At 41.7% G+C, this 20,482-nt stretch overlaps 1 protein-coding gene across 1 annotated transcript in view; it reads left to right on the top strand.

Moving 5' to 3' along the window:
- The window catches only part of GINS3 (GINS complex subunit 3), a 46,284-nt gene extending 29,308 nt beyond the window's left edge, over window positions 1-16,976 (top strand). Inside the window, exon 3 of the mRNA XM_053695392.1 lies at window positions 16,192-16,976. Coding sequence (XP_053551367.1) covers window positions 16,192-16,419 — 228 coding nt within the window. The 3' untranslated portion in view covers window positions 16,420-16,976. The remainder of the gene's footprint in view (window positions 1-16,191) is intronic.
- Window positions 16,977-20,482: the final 3,506 nt, after the last annotated feature.

The raw sequence follows: 20,482 nt of genomic DNA, 5'->3' as shown, positions 1-20,482 counted from the left end.
GCTCTATCTGAATCATGTAAGTTTATTCTTGACTATCCTATGCATTTAAAGATGTAGTGCCCTGTCCTGGGTAATTAGCATTGAACTTGGAGAAATGCATACTTGTACGTTGCAATGAAACTGTGACTGACTCCAGCTACCCCGACTGGGTTTCTCCGCCAAGCGAGTCTTTCCTGTACCTGAAACCTGTAGCTGTAGAGCGGCAACGTGATTATAGCAAGTAGCCCACGCTAATAACACGATCAGGCTTTATTGTGAAAAACCTACAGCTTATATACACATTCCCATCTTGATAAGAGCCTTATCTGATCCCGTGCTTCCCGCCCCTCCAGACAGGCTGGCATCTCCATAGGTGTCAGTCACATAGAGACCCCACAATAGCTAGGTTGCGTTTTCAGGGTGATCCTGTTGAGCGGCGGCCATTCCAGGTTGTCGGAGCTCCTGGTCCCCAGATGCCACAGTCCAAAAAAAACGACATGATTCATTACTGGCGACTAGAGCGGCAGCCTGGCAAAGGTACTCAGGAACAGCCTAAGGTGTGGGGGGGTGTCCAAAACCCCTGGTTCCCGAGTGAGCTCCCCCTCAGCACTCACCCTAATCCCTGTCCACCAAAGGCATCCCCAAAAGAGCGGAGCTCTGGGGTAAAGGGCCTCTGGAGCGACCTAGGTTAATGTTCAGCTGGGACCTCTAGCAAGCCCAGCCGGCGAGTGGTTCCATAAGCCCGGCAAGTTATGAAGGGGCCAAGCGGGCAGAGATCAGCTCTATCTGTGACAACGTGCAACCAGGGTAACAATAAAAGGGAAGCTAGTTGGGACACAATCCACTATATGGGAGGTTAGCCTTGGCAGCCTGGTATATGTGACAGAAACAGTATAAAGTGGCATCTCTATGTGGTTCGCTTCAGCTTGGACTAAAAAAAAGCAACTGTTTGCAACTTTCACTGCTTTTTATAGCAGTAATATCCAGGGTAAGAACATTGTGGCTAAGTGGAATTTTTACAACAAAATAAATTATTTGAATGCCACTTTGCGTTTCAAACTGCAATATTGTAACTTTTTAATGATGTATTCATTGACTATTTATTTGGTTTTTATTTCAAATTGTGATTATTTGGGTAATATATTTTACATGTGATGTCCTTAATACGCAATAGCAATATTACTATTGATATGTTGTGGTTTTTGAGTCATACTTTGCACTCCAATTATTTTCTTATAAACTAAGAATTACTACAGTAATTTACTTTATATAAAACGTTATGTCTGCAATTTTTTGTTAAAACGTTTTTGGGGGAAAAATGTGACTTCTCAAGGTTTATGGCATATTTTAAATTGCTGTTTATGTCCCTTAAAAATAAAACTTAGTGTGTTTGCTATTGAAATGATGGTCACCTGGCAGCTGGAGGAATAGTGGGTCAGCAATGTGTGTGAGCAGAATTTATCTTCTTTAAAGGGACTTTAAACTGCTGAGTACGACTAAAATAAAATAGTCACTACTCACTATGCTATTGTTTTTCCTTCTGTGTCTGCAGCTATCTTCAGTCGTTCTCTTATTTTAACCCCTTACAACTATCAGTTAGTGAAGCTCTGCATATTCACTGGGCCCCACCTTCTTGGAGCTTATATTTAAAGGGACACTGTACTCAAAAAATTTCTTTCGTGATTCAGATTGAGCATGAAATTTTAAGCAACTTTCTAATTTACTCCTATTATCAAATTTTCTTCATTCTCTTGGTATCTTTATTTGAAATGCAAGAATGTAAGTTTAGATGCCGGCCCATTTTTGGTGAACAATCTGGGCTGTCCTTGCTGATTGGTGTATAAATTCATCCACCAATAAAAAAAGTGCTGTCCAGAGTACTGAAACCAAAAAAAAGCTTAGATGCCTTCTTTTTCAAATAATGATAGCAAGAGAACGAAGAAAAATTGATAATAGGAGTAAATTAGAAAGTTGCTTAAAATTGCATGCTCTTTCTGTATTACAAAAGAAAAAATTTGGGTACAGTGTCCCTTTAACATTTACCCTTTCCTGCTGGGACTCATTTGTCTGCATCAGAACGTGATGGGATCGGGTCAGGGGTGAATGCCTAAGACGCTAGGCACGCCCCATCCCTGGGATCACATATAGGAAGAGGCTAAGGTTTTTAGGACAGCCGATCGGTTAGGACTTTCCATGCCGTCCTGATGGAGATAAAGCCCAGCGCAGTTAGGACTGCAAAGAAAGTCCTAATGGTGGGAAGGAATTAAACTGTGCAAAAAAACTTCAAACATGCAACACTACTGCTCTCTATGTGAGCTAAACTGACATGAAATTTACAGCTGTCAAAAAGCAGATATGTGAAAGTGCACTGCTCCTTTCACAAGATGGCAACACACAGTATAAAATGCAGCGCTTTACCAACTGGAATCTGTAATGAGTTAAAACAAGAGAACGGCTTTAAAGAGAGCTGCAGGTACAGGAGGGAAAACGGAGTATTAAACGCTGCTACTGTAGTTGTACCCAGCAGTTTAATGCCCCCTTGTAATGATACATTTATCCAAGCTGCCACTTAAGAACTGGCATAATGTTGGTCTAACACTTTAATTGCTTCCTTTGTGTTTTGCTTCAGTTTTATCATTTAACCAAGTAAAGTGGGCAGGAGGAAAAGCAGTTTTCAGAACAAATGTTTCTTCCTATCTCGAAGTTATGTCTGTATTACTGTATAGCTAAAACACTAGGGTTTTGTTTTTTGTTTTTTTATTTTTTTTTATTCATGTTTTTTTCAGTTTTTAAAATGCAAATTTTTTTTTTTTAAATAGATGTTCCATTTTTTTTTTCTCTTACTTGGTGTATTCAGTCCACAACTTCATCCTTACTTGTGGGATATTCTCAATCCCTACAGGAAGAGAGCACACAGCAAAGCTGTCCATATAGCTCCCCTCAGGCTCCGCCCCCCCAGTCATTCTCTTTGCCGCTCTAACATGTAGCATCTCCACGGGAGGGTAAAGAGTATGTGGTGTTAGATTTGTAGTTTTTATTTCTTCAATCAAAAGTTTGTTATTTTAAAATAGTGCCGGTTTGTACTATTTACTCTGAGGCAGAAAGTGATGAAGATTTCTGCTGAGAGGAAAAAGATTTTAGCATGTTGTAACTAAAATCCATGGCTGTTCCCACACAGGACTGTTGAGTACAGGAGAACTTCAGTTGGGGGGAACAGTTTGCAGACTTATACTGCTTAAGGTATGTTCAGTCAATTTTTCTAACAAGACCTGGTAGTGCTAGAAGACTGACAGATATCCCATGAGGGAAGGTAAGACATTTTCTGAGACACAGTATAGAATGATGGCTTCAGTTAAGGGTTTTAATACTGGCAGACACTGTGATGGGCTAAATCGATTACTTTATTAAGGTAATCTTATATTTTTTAAGCGTTTTTAAACGTTGAAAACACTTTTTGGGGACTTTTTTTTACACCTGGCATATTATAAGACAGCTAATCTGATTCAGAAAGGCCCCATAACTCTGGAGAAGGAAGGAGGGGGCCTCATTTTCGCGCCTCAATTGCGCAGTTGATTTGCAGCACAGCTCCACGCAGCTTCATGTGCAGAGCCTTTAGAGTACAGGAGGACTTCAGGGAGGCTTAATTTACACCTGCAAATAACCCTAAAGGAAGGTAAAGCCACAGCAAAGACTGTGGCATAGTACTGTAGTGGGTTAAACCGGGTATTTACTTCATTTTGCTCCTGTTTGGGCATTAAGGGGTTTAATGATTTGAAAACTTGTGTGCAATCATTTCAAGGCATATTAGGATCATGTGGTGAAAATTTCATTAAGATCGGATGTTTTTTGATTTGGTAAAAAAGTGTGTGCCTTTTTAATATTTAGAGACAGTAACGTTTTTTCAAAAAGTATTTTTTTCAATATTCTAGTGTTGTCTGAGTGTCAAACATGTCTGAGCCTTCAGATAGACCTTGTTCTTTATGTTCAAAAGCCATGGCAGTACCCCCATTGCATTTATGTTTAAAGTGTGCAAAAACATCTAAGCATTTTAAGGATCAACCAGTGACAATTAAAAATGCTGCTCAAGATGATTCCTTAACGGAGGGTATTGAGGATAGTCCTCCTTCCTCCCCCCATGTGTCTACACCAGTTACGCCCGCGCAAGCGATGCCTAGTACCTCTAGCGCATTGGCCCCTATTACTTTACAGCAATTAGCAGCAGTAATGGATAATTCCCTTGCAGCATTTTTATCCAAACTGCCTGTTTTTCCAAGAAAGCGCGATAGCTCAGTTTTAAATACAGATGATGAGCAATCTGAAGCTTTGGATAATTTATCTGTAGTACCCTCACAAAACTCAGAGGTAGCAGTGAGGGAAGGGCTGTCTGAGTGAGAAATTTCTGACACAGCAAAAGTTTCTCAGCAGGCAGTTTCAGATTCCTTAGAGTTTAAATTTAAGCTGGAACACCTCCGCGTCCTGCTTAAGGAGGTTTTAGCTACGCTGGATCATTGTGACCCCATGGTGGTCCCTGAAAAATTGTGTAAAATGGACAGATATTTAGAGGTCCCTGTATACACTGAGGCATTTCCGATCCCAAAGAGGGTGGCGGATATTGTGACTAGGAAGTGGGAGAGACCAGGTGTACCCTTTGCTCCCCCACCTATCTTTAAGAAAATGTTCCCCATAAACGACCCTAGGCGGGATGCGTGGCAGACGGTCCCTAAGGTAGAGGGGGCTGTTTCAACATTGGCTAAGCGTACAACTATACCAATAGAGGACAGTTGTGCTTTCAAAGATCCTATGGATAAAAAATTGGAAGGATTGCTGAAGAAAATTTTTGTTCAGCAAGGTTTTCTGCTTCAACCAATTGCCTGCATTATCCCAGTAACTACTGCAGCGGCTTTTTGGTTCGAGGCCCTGGAGGAGTCGCTCCAGAGGGAGACTTCATACGATGAGGTCATGGATAGAATTCACGCTTTAAAGCTGGCTAATTCCTTTATCACCGATGCCGCTTTCCAATTGGCTAAACTAGCGGCGAAAAACTCAGGTTTCTCTTAAGTGTATCCAGTCCACGGATCATCCATTACTTGTGGGATATTCTCCTTCCTAACAGGAAGTTGCAAGAGGATCACCCACAGCAGAGCTGCTATATAGCTCCTCCCCTCACTGCCATATCCAGTCATTCTCTTGCAACTCTCAACTAAGATGGAGGTCGTAAGAGGACTGTGGTGTTTTATACTTGGTTTATTTCTTCAATCAAAAGTTTGTTATTTTTAAATGGTACCGGAGTGTACTGTTTCTAAGGCAGTATTTAGAAGAAGAATCTGCCTGCGTTTTCTATGATCCTAGCAGAAGTAACTAAGATCCTTTGCTGTTCTCACACATTCTGAGGATTGAGGTAACTTCAGAGGGGGAATAGCGTGCAGGTTTTCCTGTAATAAGGTATGTGCAGTTAAAATATTTTTCTAGGGATGGAATTTGCTAGAAAATGCTGCTGATACCGAAGTAATGTAAGTAAAGCCTTAAATGCAGTGATAGCGACTGGTATCAGGCTTATTAATAGAGATACATACTCATTTATAAAAGTGTATTTTAAAACGTTTGCTGGCATGTTTAATCGTTTTTTACATATGTTTGGTGATAAAACTTATTGGGGCCTAGTTTTTTCCACATGGCTGGCTTGAATTTTGCCTAGTAACAGTTCCCTGAGGCTTCCCACTGTTGTATTATGAGTGGGAGGGGCCTATTTTAGCATTTTTTTTGCACAGCAAAAATTAGACACAGACATCCAGCTTCTTCCTGCATGATCCAGGACTTCTCTGAAGGGCTCAAAAGGCTTCAAAACTCGTATTGAGGGAGGTAAAAAGCCACAGTAGAGCTGTGGCAGTTGTGACTGTTTAAAAAACGTTTTTGTCATTTGTTATTCCGTTTTTGGTATTAAGGGGTTAATCATCCATTTGCAAGTGGGTGCAATGCTCTGCTAACTTATTACATACACTGTAAAAATTTCGTTAGTGTAACTGCATTTTTTCACTGTTATTTCAAAATTTGGGAACATTTGTGTTTCTTAAAGGCGCAGTAACGTTTTTTTATATTGCTTGTAAACTTGTTTTAAGTGTTTTCCAAGCTTGCTAGTCTCATTGCTAGTCTGTTTAAACATGTTTAAACACAGAGGAACCTACTTGTTCATTATGTTTGAAAGCCATGGTGGAGCCCCATAGGAGAATGTGTACTAAATGTATTGATTTCACCTTAAACAGTAAAGATCAGTCTTTATCTATAAAAGAATTATCACCAGAGGGTTCTGTCGAGGGGGAAGTTATGCCGACTAACTCTCCCCACGTGTCAGACCCTTCGCCTCCCGCTCAGGGGACGCACGCTAATATGGCGCCAATTGCATCAGGGACGCCCATAGCGATTACCTTGCAGGACATGGCTGCAATCATGAATAATACCCTGTCAGAGGTATTATCTAGGTTGCCTGAATTAAGAGGCAAGCGCGATAGCTCTGGGGTTAGGAGAGCTACAGAGCGCGCAAATGCTGTTAGAGCCATGTCTGATACTGCGTCACAGTATGCAGAACATGAGGACGGAGAGCTTAAGTCTGTAGGTGACATCTGACTCGGGGAAACCTGATTCAGAGATTTCTAATTTTAAATTTAAGCTTGAGAACCTCCGTGTATTGCTTGGGGAGGTATTAGCTGCTCTGAATGACTGTAACACAGTTGCAATTCCAGAGAAATTGTGTAGGCTGGATAGATACTATGCGGTGCCGGTGTGTACTGACGTTTTTCCTATACCTTAAAGGCTTACAGAAATTATTAGCAAGGAGTGGGATAGACCCGATGTGCCCTTTTCCCCACCTCCTATATTTAGAAAAATGTTTCCAATAGACGCCACTACACGGGACTTATGGCAGACGGTCCCTAAGGTGGAGGGAGCAGTTTCTACTTTAGCAAAGCGTACCACTATCCCGGTTGAAGACAGTTGTGCTTTTTCAGATCCAATGGATAAAAAATTGGAGGGTTACCTTAAGAAAATGTTTATTCAACAAGGTTTTATTTTACAGCCCCTTGCATGCATTGCGCCTGTCACTGCTGCGGCGGCATTCTGGTTTGAGGCCCTGGAAGAGGCCATCCAGACAGCTCCATTGAATGAAATTATTGACAAGCTTAGAACGTTTCAGCTAGCTAACTCATTTGTTTCTGGTGCCATTGTTCATTTGACTAAACCAACGGCTAAGAATTCCGGATTCGCCATCCAGGCGCGTAGGACGCTATGGCTTAAATCCTGGTCAGCTGACGTGACTTCAAAGTCTAAATTACTCAACATTCCTTTCAAGGGGCAGACCTTATTCGGGCCTGGCTTGAAGGAAATTATTGCTGACATTACTGGAGGCAAGGGTCATACCCTTCCTCAGGACAGGGCCAAATCAAAGGCCAAACAGTCTAATTTTCAAGGCAGGAGCAGCATCAACTTCCTCCTCTTCAAAACAAGAGGGAACTGTTGCTCATTCCAGACAGGCCTGGAAACCTAACCAGTCCTGGAACAAGGGCAATCAGGCCAGAAAGCCTGCTGCTGCCCCCAAGACAGCATGAAGGAACGGCCCCCTATCCGGAAACGGATCTAGTGGGGGACAGACTTTCTCTCTTCGCCCAGGCGTGGGCAAGAGATGTTCAGGATCCCTGGGCGTTGGAGATCATATCTCAGGGATATCTTCTGGACTTCAAAGCTTCTCCTCCACAAGGGAGATTTCATCTTTCAAGGTTATCAGCAAACCGGATAAAGAAAGAGGCATTCCTAAGCTGTGTGCAAGACCTCCTAGTAATGGGAGTGATCCATCCAGTTCCGCGGACGGAACAAGGACAGGGATTTTATTCAAATCTGTTTGTGGTTCCCAAGAAAGAGGGTACCTTCAGACCAATCTTGGATCTAAAGATCTTAAACAAATTCCTCAGAGTTCCATCATTCAAAATGGAAACTATTTGGACCATCCTACCCATGATCCAAGAGGGTCAGTACATGACCACAGTTGGACCTAAAGGATGCCTACCTTCACATACCGATTCACAAAGATCATCATCGGTTCCTAAGGTTTGCCTTTCTAGACAGGCATTACCAATTTATAGCTCTTCCCTTCGGGTTGGCCACTGCCCCGAGAATTTTTACAAAGGTTCTGGGCTCACTTCTGGCGGTTCTAAGACCGCGAGGCATAGCGGTGGCTCCGTATCTAGACAAACATCCTGATACAGGCGTCAAGCTTTCAAATTGCCAAGTCTCATACAGAGATAGTTCTGGCATTTCTGAGGTCGCATGAGTGGAAAGTGAACGTGGAAAAGAGTTCTCTATCACCACTCACAAGAGTCTCTTTCCTAGGGACTCTTATAGATTCTGTAGAGATGAAAATTTACCTGACTGAGTCCAGGTTATCAAAACTTCTAAATGCTTGCCGTGTCCTTCATTCCATTCCACTCCCGTCAGTGGCTCAGTGCATGGAAGTAATCGGCTTAATGGTAGCGGCAATGGACATAGTGCCATTTGCACGCCTGCATCTCAGACCGCTGCAATTATGCATGTTAAGTCAGTGGAATGGGGATTACTCAGATTTGTCCCCTCTACTAAATCTGGATCAAGAGACCAGAGATTCTCTTCTCTGGTGGCTTTCTTGGGTCCATCTGTCCAAGGGTATGACCTTTCGCAGGCCAGATTGGACGATTGTAACAACAGATGCCAGCCTTCTAGGTTGGGGCGCAGTCTGGAACTCCCTGAAGGCTCAGCAGGGATCGTGGACTCAGGAGGAGAAACTCCTCCCAATAAATATTCTGGAGTTAAGAGCAATATTCAAGGCTCTTCTAGCTTGGTCTCAGTTAGCAACACTGAGGTTCATCAGATTTCAGTCGGACAACATCACGACTGTGGCTTACATCAACCATCAAGGGGGAACCAGGAGTTCCCTAGCGATGTTAGAAGTCTCAAAGATAATTCGCTGGGCAGAGTCTCACTCTTGCCACCTGTCAGCGATCCACATCCCAGGCGTAGAGAACTGGGAGGCGGATTTTCTAAGACGTCAGACTTTTCATCCGGGGGAGTGGGAACTCCATCCGGAGGTGTTTGCTCAACCAGAACTGGATCTCATGGCGTCTCGCCAGAACGCCAAGCTTCCTTGTTACGGATCCAGGTCCAGGGACCCGGGAGCAACGCTGATAGATGCTCTAGCAGCTCCTTGGTTCTTCAACCTGGCCTATGTGTTTCCACCGTTTCCTCTGCTCCCTCGACTGATTGCCAAAATCAAACAGGAGAGAGCATCAGTGATCCTGGTATGCAGACCTAGTGGACATGTCATCTCTTCCACCATGGACTCTGCCTCTGAGACAGGACCTTCTAATACAAGGTCCTTTCAATCATCCAAATCTAATTTCTCTGAGACTGACTGCATGGAGATTGAACGCTTGATTCTATCAAGGCGTGGCTTCTCCGAGTCAGTAATTGATACCTTAATACAGGCTCGGAAGCCTGTCGCTAGGAAAATCTACCATAAGATATGGCGTAAATATCTTTTATTGGTGTGAATCCAAGAGTTACTCATGGAGTAAGGTTAGGATTCCTGGGATATTGTCCTTTCTCCAAGAGGGTTTGGACAAAGGCTTATCAGCTAGTTCTTTAAAAGGACAGATCTCTGCTCTGTCCTTTTGCACAAGCGTCTGGCAGAAGTTCCAGACGTCCAGGCATTTTGTCAGGCTTTGGTTAGGATTAAGCCTGTGTTTAAAACTGTTGCTCCCCCGTGGAGCTTAAACTTGGTTCTTAAAGTTCTTCAGGGAGTTTCGTTTGAACCCCTTCATTCCATTGATATTAAACTTTTATCTTGGAAAGTTCTGTTTTTGATGGCTATTTCCTTGGCTCGAAGAGTCTGAGTTATCTGCCTTACATTGTGATTCTCCTTATCTGATTTTTCATTCAGACAAGGTAGTTCTGCGTACCAAACCTGGGTTTTTACCTAAGGTGGTTTCTAACAAGAATATCAATCAAGAGATTGTTGTTCCATCATTGTGTCCTAATCCTTCTTCAAAGAAGGAACGTCTTTTGCATAATCTGGACGTAGTCCGTGCCTTGAAGTTTTACTTACAGGCTACTAAAGATTTTCGTCAAACATCTGCCCTGTTTGTCGTTTACTCTGGACAGAGGAGAGGTCAAAAAGCTTCGGCAACCTCTCTCTCCTTTTGGCTTCGGAGCATAATACGCTTAGCCTATGAGACTGCTGGACAGCAGCCCCCTGAAAGGATTACAGCTCATTCTACTAGAGCTGTGACTTCCACCTGGGCTTTTAAAAATGAGGCCTCTGTTGAACAGATTTGCAAGGCTGCGACTTGGTCTTCGCTTCACACCTTTTCAAAATTTTACAAATTTGACACTTTTGCTTCTTCGGAGGCTGTTTTTGGGAGAGGTTCTACAGGCAGTGGTTCCTTCCGTTTAAGTTCCTGCCTTGTCCCTCCCATCATCCGTGTACTTTAGCTTTGGTATTGCTATCCCACAAGTAATGGATGATCCGTGGACTGGATACACTACAAGAGAAATAAATTTATCAGGTAAGCATAAATTATGTTTTTGCCATTGTGGCGCGACGAGCGCTTTGGCTCAAATCGTGGTTGGCGGATGTGTCGTCCAAAACAAAACTGTTAAATATTCCCTTCAAGGTGAAAACCCTTTTCGGCCCAGAGCTGAAAGAAATAATTTCAGATATCACTGGAGGCAAGGGCCATGCCCTTCCACAAGATAGGCCGTTTAAGGCCAAAAACAAGGCTAATTTTCGCTCCTTTCGCAACTTCAGGAGCGGACCTGCTGCAACCTCTGCTGCCGCAAAGCAAGATAACTCTTCCCAGCCCAAGGCAACTTGGAGTCCCTTGCAGGGCTGGAATAAGGGTAAACAGGCCAAGAAGCCTGCTCCTGCTACCAAGACAGCATGAAGAGGTAGCCCCCGATCCGGGATCGGATCTGGTAGGGGGCAGACTTTCTCTCTTTGCTCAGGCTTGGGCAAGAGATGTTCCGGATCCCTGGGCATTAGAAATAGTTGCTCAGGGGTATCTTCTAGAATTCAAGGACTCTCCCCCAAGGGGAAGGTTCCACATTTCTTGTTTGTCTTCAGACCAAACAAAGAAACAGGCGTTCTTACGCTGTGTAGAAGATCTACTAAAAATGGGAGTGATACACCCAGTTCCATTTGCAGAACAAGGACTGGGCTTTTACTCAAACCTGTTCGTAGTTCCCAAGAAGGAAGGAACTTTCAGGCCAATCCTGGATCTAAAAATTCTAAACAAATTCCTCAGAGTTCCGTCTTTCAAGATGGAAACCATTCGGACAATCTTGCCAATGATCCAGGAAGGTCAATATATGACTACCGTGGATCTAAAGGATGCGTACCTACATATTCCTATCCACAAAGATCACCATCAGTTTCTAAGGTTCGCCTTTCTGGACAAACATTACCAGTTCATGGCCCTTCCTTTCGGGTTGGCCACCGCTCCCAGAATTTTCACAAGTGCTAGGGTCCCTTCTGGCGGTACTAAGACCACGGGGCATTGCAGTAGCACCTTACCTAGACGACATATTAATACAGGCGTCGTCTTTTCACAGAGCCAAAGCTCATACGGAGATCGTTCTGGCCTTTCTAAGGTCTCACGGGTGGAAGGTGAGCGTAGAAAAGAGTTCTGTCCCCGCTCACAAGGGTTCCCTTTCTGGGAACATTAATAGACTCGGTAGAAATTAAAATCTTTCTGACAGAGGTCAGAAAGTTAAAACTGTTGAATTCTTGCCGAGTTCTTCATTCCATTCCTCGGCCTTCCGTGGCTCAGTGCATGGAAGTAATTGGTTTAATGGTTGCGGCGATGGACGTAGTCCCTTTCGCCCGAATCCATCTCAGACCACTGCAACTGTGCATGCTCAAACAGTGGAATGGAGATTACGCAGATTTATCTCCTCGAATTCAAATGGACCTAAAAACCAGAGACTCTCTTCTCTGGTGGTTGTCTCAAGATCACCTGTCTCAGGGAATGAGTTTCCGCAGACCGGAGTGGATCATTGTCACGACCGATGCCAGTCTGGTAGGCTGGTGTGCGGTCTGGAACTCCCTGAAGGCTCAGGGACTATGGTCTCGGGAAGAATCTCTTCTCCCGATAAACATTTTGGAGCTGAGAGCGATTTTCAACTCGCTCCAGGCGTGGCCTCAACTAGCAGAGGCCAAATTCATCAGATTTCAGTCGGACAACATCACGACTGTAGCGTACATCAATCATCAGGGGGGAACAAAGAGTTCCCTAGCAATGAAGGAAGTATCCAAGATTATCAAATGGGCGGAGGATCACTCCTGCCATCTATCTGCAATTCACATCCCAGGGGTAGACAACTGGGAGGCGGATTTTCTAAGTCGTCAGACTTTCCATCCGGGCGAGTGGGAACTCCACCCGGAGGTTTTTGCTCAGCTGACCCAGCTTTGGGGCATTCCAGAGTTGGATCTGATGGCGTCCCGTCAGAACACCAAGCTTCCCCTTTACGAATCCAGATCCAGGGATCCCAAAGCGGCATTGATAGATGCATTAATAGCGCCTTGGTCATTCAGTCTAGCTTATGTCTTTCCACCATTTCCTCTTCTCCCTCGGCTAATAGCCAGAATCAAACAGGAGAAGGCTTCGGTAATTCTGATAGCGCCTGGTATGCAGACCTAGTGGACATGTCATCGGTCCCACCATGGAAACTGCCATCAAGGCAGGATCTTCTAATCCAATGTCCTTTCAAGCATCCAAATCTAGTTTCTCTGCAACTGACTGCTTGGAGATTGAACGCTTAATCCTAGCTAAGCGGGGTTTCTCTGAATCAGTTATAGATACTCTGATACAGGCCAGAAAGCCTGTCACCAGGAAAATTTACCATAAGATATGGCGGAAATATCTTTGTTGGTGTGAATCCAAGGATTACTCGTGGAGTAAAGTTAGGATTCCAAGGATATTGTCTTTTCTCCAAGAAGGTTTGGAGAAAGGTCTGTCAGCTAGTTCCTTAAAGGGACAGATATCTGCTCTATCCTGTTACACAAGCGTCTGGCAGCTGTACCAGACATTCAGGCGTTTGCACAGGCCTTAGTTAGAATCAAGCCTGTCTACAGACCTGTGGCTCCTCCTTGGAGTCTAAATTTAGTTCTTTCAGTTCTTCAAGGGGTTCCGTTTGAACCTTTGCATTCCATAGATATCAAGTTATTATCTTGGAAAGTTTTGTTTTTAGTAGGTATCTCTTCTGCTTGAAGAGTTTCAGAATTATCTGCTTTACAGTGTGATTCACCCTATCTGGTGTTCCATGCAGATAAGGTTGTTTTGCGTACTAAACCTGGTTTTCTTCCGAAGGTGGTTTCTAATAAGAATATTAACCAGGAAATCATTGTTCCTTCTCTGTGCCCTAATCCAGTTTCTAAGACAAAACGACTGTTGCACAATCTTGATGTGGTTTGTGCTTTAAAGTTCTATTTAAAAGCAACAAAAGATTTCAGACAAACATCATCCTTGTTTGCTGTCTATTCTGGTAAGAGGAGAGGTCAGAAAGCGACTGCTACCTCTCTTTCATTCTGGCTGAAAAGCATCATCCGATTGGCTTATGAGACTGCTGGTAAGCAGCCTCCTGAACGAATTACAGCTCATTCCACCAGAGCTGTGACTTCCACATGGGCTTTCAAGAATGAGGCTTCTGTTGAACAGATTTGTAATGCAGCGACTTGGTCTTCACTGCATACATTTGCCAAATTTTACAAATTCGATACTTTTGCTTCTTCGGAGGCTATTTTTGGGAGAAAGGTTTTGCAAGCAGTGGTGCCTTCCGTTTAGGTTACCGGACTTGTTCCCTCCCTTCATCCGTGTCCTATTGCTTTGGTATTGGTATCCCACAAGTAAGGATGAAGCCGTGGACTGAATACACCAAGTAAGAGAAAACGGAATTTATGCTTACCTGATAAATTACTTTCTTTTACAGGTGTATTCAGTCCACGGCCCGCCCTGATATTTAAGTCAGGTTTAAATTTAATTTACAATAACTACATTCACCACTGCACCCTATGGTTCTCCTTTTTCTCCTAACAGTCGGTCGAATGACTGGGGGGGCGGAGCCTGAGGGGAGCTATATGGACAGCTTTGCTGTGTGCTCTCTTTGCCACTTCCTGTAGGGATTGAGAATATCCCACAAGTAAGGATGAAGCCGTGGACTGAATACACCTGTAAGAGAAAGTAATTTATCAGGTAAGCATAAATTCTGTTTTCTTTTTTACACATTTACTTGACTTTCTGACCGCTCTGTGCAGACATGGGTGAAAGTGATGTTGACAAAACCGGAAGTCTGCTTATGGCTGTGAGCGTGCACGCATATAGACATCGCGCTCACAGCATAACTAAACTACTGCTGCTATAAAGTTTGCAGCTATTATCTTTATTGCTAAAGCATATCTTTTGAACCGGCCTCAGCTATTGTTTGCTATATAGCTAATACCCTTGTAAGCTAAACATTCATTATCAATTATAAAAAAAAATATAATATTTACTCTAGAATGTAAAAATCATCCTTGTGGTGCAAGAGAAAGAGGGATGGGTAGGGATCCCCCCAACAACACAGTTACAGCTCAGCGACTGCTGTCTCATAAATATATTCTGTTATCTTCAACACTAAGCTGTGTCACCCATCTACCCTTCTCCTTTCTCTCCAAGCTCCCGGAGTCCAGCTCAAGCCATACATTTTTTTTTCTTTCCTATGCCTTTTAGAGTTTGTTTAGATCGGACCCTTTGAAAATCTTATCCTTAGTTTTTGATTTGCGGCTTTGACCAGCAGCTTACGCTCTCTGTGCTCCTCATGTGACAGCATCAGTGGTTTGTCTAATTAGCAGGCACTCGGAAGATCATAAAAGATACTGTAGGGAATGCTTTGTCTTGTTTTAGGAGTAGGCAGAAGTCGGCCATAGTGTTCTGTTCTGTGCACACCATGGATAAACCACTGATGCTGTCACATGAGGAGAACAGAGCGTGAGCTGCTGGTCAAAGCCGCAAATCAAAAACTAAGGATAAGATTTTCAAAGGGTCCTATCTAAACAAATTGTGAAAGGCATAGTAAAGAAAAAAAATGTATGGCTTGAGCTGAACTCCAGGAGCTTGGAGAGAAAGGAGAGGGGTAGAAGGGTGACACAGCTTAGTGTTGAAGATAACAGAATATATTTGAGATAGCAGTCACCTCGCTGAGCTGTAACAGTGTGTTGGGGGATCCCAACCCATCCCTCTTTCCCTTGCACCACAAGGATGATTTTTACATTCTAGAGTAAATGTATTTTTTTTATAATTGATAATGAATGTTTAGCTTACAAGGGTATTAGCTATATAGCAAACAATAGCTGAGGCCGGTTCAAAAGATATGCTTTAGCAATAAACATAATAGCTGCAAACTTTATAGCAGCAGTAGTTTTTTAGTTATGCTGTGAGCGCGATGTCTATATGCGTGCACGCTCACAGCAATAAGCAGACTTCCGGTTTCGTCAACATCACTTTCACCCATGTCTGCACAGAGCGGTCAGAAAGTAAAAAAAAAAAAAATGGAACACCTATAATAAAAAGATTTGCTTTTTAAAAACTAAAAAAAACTTGAATAAAAAAACACAAAACCCTGGCTAACAATCACTGACAAGCAGGTCCTCTCACACAGCTGTCATTCAGTAAAACTGAAAACTGCTGCAATTGAATCCACTAAATCTATGAAGGTCATAGATGCGGCAAAGACTTTGCTTAGCATGCGCTGTAGTGAATAAGGGAGCGCACAGCGAGTCAATATGATATCGGATGCAACATGCGTTACAACATGACGGTTACCACCGCATTCAGTAGGCGGTGGTTTAGGGCTAACATTGACAATTAAAAAGATTTCGGCAGAGCTTAGATAAAAACATAATAAAACAAATAACATTAAAATCTAAAAAAAAAAAGGTAAAAATAAATGCTAATTACATAGAAACAGAAGGTGTTTAGGGTCCCTTTAATGTTGCACTGATTTTATAGATTTCATGCCCTTTTAAAAATGTGTATCCAACTGTATTTTAATGTTTTCTTTCCTTTTTATATATGTATGCTAATAGTAACAAAAAAAAAAGCAAATGTTTATTGCAGCCTAATTGCTTCCTTGTCATTTACACATTCCTCTCTTCTTTAGACATTTGTTGGTCGTTTTCGTCGCATTATGGACTCCTCTCAGAATGCTTACAATGAGGACACTTCTGGCCTGGTGGCACGTTTGGATGAGCTGGAACGTAGTTTGTTTCAAGCTGGCCAGAAAGGACTTAATGCCTTCCAGAGTTGGGAAAGGGGAAAAGCTGCACAGATTACAGCCTCCAACCTGGTGCAAAACTATAAGAAAAGAAAGTTTGATGGGGACGAATGAGAAATACCAGTTCATTATACAACTATAGATTTTCTTTACTATTGAAGCTATACCTAGACATGTTTTATCCATCTTTTAAAAATTGGAACTGTTCTGGACATATTTGTGCTAAGGTTTTCCTACTATTGACTAGTCTTTTTACCTTGGACTCATGTCTTGTATCCTTGAAAATACGATCATGCTGACAGGGAAGACTGTAAGCTATTCTGTGTTTTGTGTAATTTGATCTTTTACATAATGAAATACATTGCATCCAGTTTTTAATGTAATTTAATCTGTCATTTAGATCGAAACATTCAGAAACTGAAAGGGACATAAATTCGGAAATCAGAAATATGGAGCCGTTTTCTATTTAATTTCCTTGATTTGCAAAAGATTTTCAATCTGTGTACTACAGACATTTTTGCTGACCAAGGATAAGTAAAGTGTGTTGCAATGTAAAGTTTTTCTACTACCATTCTTTTCAGTATTTTACTGTATTGTTCAGTCTGACCTGCCTCTAAGTCATGCTCTGTGAGAAAGCAATTTAATTCACTTATAAAAGTAATCTTAAATTATTTTTTTTCTTTATCTAAATAGGTTGTTTGTTGTTGGTGGGTTTTTTTTGTGTGTTTTGGGATTCCAACTACCTGCTTTTTTTTTTTTTTTTTTTTTTTTTTTTTTTTTTTTTTTTTTTAATTTGGTAAGATATAAATTTACGGTTTTCATTCCTTGTTCCGAATGATATACATGCTTGGTAAAATCTGTATGGTTTAGGCAAGTACATTTTTATGTTAATACTTTTTAACCTCTTAAGTGCGTGTGACGTGTTTGTCATACACACACTTTAAGTGTGGATTACCACCACATGTCATGGGGGGGGGGATTTTGGTGCTCATTGCTGGCCATCTCTGATCTTACCCCCACATCCTTGGTAGTCCAGTGGACTGGCAGATCCAGAATGTCAGCAATATTTTAGATGGAGTTTAATTCATCACGTGTAATGAAGATGAGCTATATTTTACTTTTTAATGTAGCGCTGAAATTCAAATACACAGCGGTCAGGCCGCCCGCTTCAAAAGTAATATTTTTTTGTGAGCCAACGGTTTGAACTGTTCTTCAATCGGTGCAGTAGCTACAAAAAAATGTTTTGGAAGTGGGCAGCTGGACATTCTGGATCAGTTTATACAAAGGGGATAGTTTTCCATCACTTGAAGTCCTAGAAATCTCCAAGACCCACCATTTGAAAGGTAATATCATTTTTTTTCAAATGGTGAGTATCTTGTAAAGCACACATGTTAAAAAAAAAAAATAATCCCCATACTGCATGAACCCTTGTTTTAACACCCAGAAACCCCTTGTTAAAATAAAGCCTCAATACTGTGGTCTTTTCTTTTGTCATTTTGTTTTTATAGCCAGGGGATTACTAATAGTGATCCATTATGCATGGGAACTAATAATTTTGGGAGGGACAATAGGAAAATAGGTTTCTACCATCTTTTTTTTTTTTTTCTCTGACACTGCTGCCTGGAGTACTTTTCTACCAAAATCCAATTCCGAAGAAGCAAAATGATAATTTAGTGAATGCATGTAAAGATGACCAATTTGCTGTAAATTAGCAAATTTGCTCTACATAAGCCTTATTTCTTTCATATAGGTGGCAAGAATCCACAAGCTGTTGCGTATGAGAGATACATTCCCCAGGAGGAAGCAAAGTTTCCCAAACTTCAAAAGCCTATTTAAAAAAAACAAAAAACAATACAAATAAAACCACCTCACTCATACCTCCCAGTTTTTTTAAACTTTGCCTCCGTTGAAGGCATTTGAAGCATGATGTGCTTGATTTCTTCATTCATTGAAAGGCCTTTCAGAGCATATTAAAGCCTGGTTCCCCTCAGAGGGATGTGAAGGGAGTACTACCCCATGACACCATTATTATTTTTTTGCCTCAAGGGCTCTAAAAAAGTGCTATCCAGGGTCTGAACCAAACAAATAGCTTAGATGCCTTCTATTTCAAACAAAGATAGCAAGAGAGCAAAGAATTTGATAATAGGAAGAAATTAGAAAGTTGCTTAAATTGCATGCTCTATCTGAATCACAAAAGAAAACATTTGGGTTCAGTGTCCCTTTAATGGTTATCTATATGAAGCGAACTCCTAACGAGCATAACATTTTATGTACCGACTTTTTAGGAGCTGTTTGGCACTTTGTTTAGTCACTTTAGGGATTGAAGAAGCTAAACCTTCTGATGATAAACCCTGTACTCGTTTGAATTCAGTGTCTAAAACTGTTAATCAATCTCCCTGAGATTTTCCCTGTACCTGGTCTCTGATATGATTGTACCTCTTTTAAACCTTCAAGGTTTAAAATAACTGTATCCTCTACCTTCTACTAATTTATAGCCATTTCCACTCAAGCTAAAGTACTATTTCTTTGGAAGATTGTATTTCTTTTAAAGACCCTTTATATAACTTGAATCGTATCTAAGAAGGGCATATTTACACACTGGCTATATTTTTAGACCAGCAATATCTTTTGCTGACATAGCTGCTGCTTCTACTCAGCAGCTGTCTTCTGATCCTGAATGTTCCAACATTCTGAATTTATTTTAAAATGCAAATAATTTTATTTGCAGTGCATTTTTTTATATGAAAACATAAAAAACATGTCTTTAGCTAATCTTACTAGAATAGCTTTATGGCTTAAATAGTGGAATGCTGATATGGTATCTAAAACCAGATTACTATCTCTTTCATTTCAAGGGAATAATCTAAATTCCTGGATTCAGAACATTATTTCTCAGGGATCTCAAATTGGATTCAAAATTTGACCTCCCAGATTTTTTTTTTTCTCACCCATTATTCAAAACTTCCTTTAAAGATCTGTTTCGGACCTGAAAAATATGGGAGTAATTGTTAGTGCCTTTAAAGGAACAAAGGATGGGATTTTATTCAAATCTCTTTATTGTGCTAGAAGGAAAATTCTTTCAGACCAATTCTGGATCTGAAAACTAAACCAATTCCAACTTTCAAAATGGAATCTATTCAGACTATTCTGCCTTTTTGTTCAGCAAGGTCACGTTATGTCCACAATAGATTTACAGGATGCTTACCTTCACATCCCAATCCACCTAGAACATTATCATTTTCTTAGATTCTCTTTTCTGGAAAAGCATTACCAGTTTGTGGCTCTTCCATTTGGCCCTAGCTACAGCTCCAAGAATATTTTCAAAGGTTTTCAGTGTCCTATCTGTAATCGGAGCGCAGGATATTGCAGTGTTTCCTTATTTGGACGATATCTTTGTACTAGCTCAATCTCCCAAGAATCAACTGTTTCTTCGAGAACATGGTTGGAGAATCCGTGCCCATGACCGAAAAGAGGCATAATACTGGTTTCAGCTTGTCTAAACCTTCAGTTTCTTTCATTACCTTCAGTGGCTATGTGTGTGGCATTTTCTAGGCCTAATGTTTGCAGTATCGGACGCGACCCCCTTTGCTTGTTTTCATGAGACCTCTCCAACTTTGTATGTTACGCCAGTGGTGCAAGGATTATACTCCAATATCAGTGATATTCTTAGATCCCAAAACACACATTTCTTTGACTTAGTGGTTAAATCTCCACTTCATTCTTCAGGAGGCTTCCTTTGCTTGTCCTACCTGGTCTGTGATTACCATAGATGCAAGTCCTACAGGTTGGGGAGCTGTCTGGGGGTCTCTGACAGCACAAAGAGTTTGGTAAACTCGCCTCCTGAGAATTCCAATCAAAATCTTGGAACTGTGATTTTTCTGGGCCCTTCAGGCTTGGCCCCTATTGAAGAAAGGGCCTTATCTCCGATTTCAGACAGACAATATCACGACAGTGACCTATGTCAATTATCAAGGGGGAACTCTTAAGTTCCCTAGCCATGATAGAGGTATCTCAAATCCTTTCTTGAGCGGAAACCAATTTCTGCCTCATTACTGCGATTCACATCTCAGGTGAGAGGCATATTACCTCAGTCGGCAGTCCCTGTATCTGGGAGAGTGGTCTCTCCAGCAAGATGTGTTTTATCAGATTGCGGCCTACCAGACATATCAGCTGGCCT

Source organism: Bombina bombina, chromosome 1 (genome assembly GCF_027579735.1).
Source record: "Bombina bombina isolate aBomBom1 chromosome 1, aBomBom1.pri, whole genome shotgun sequence".
Classification (NCBI taxonomy): Eukaryota; Metazoa; Chordata; class Amphibia; order Anura; family Bombinatoridae; genus Bombina; species Bombina bombina.
This window is presented reverse-complemented; position numbering and strand designations above follow the sequence as displayed.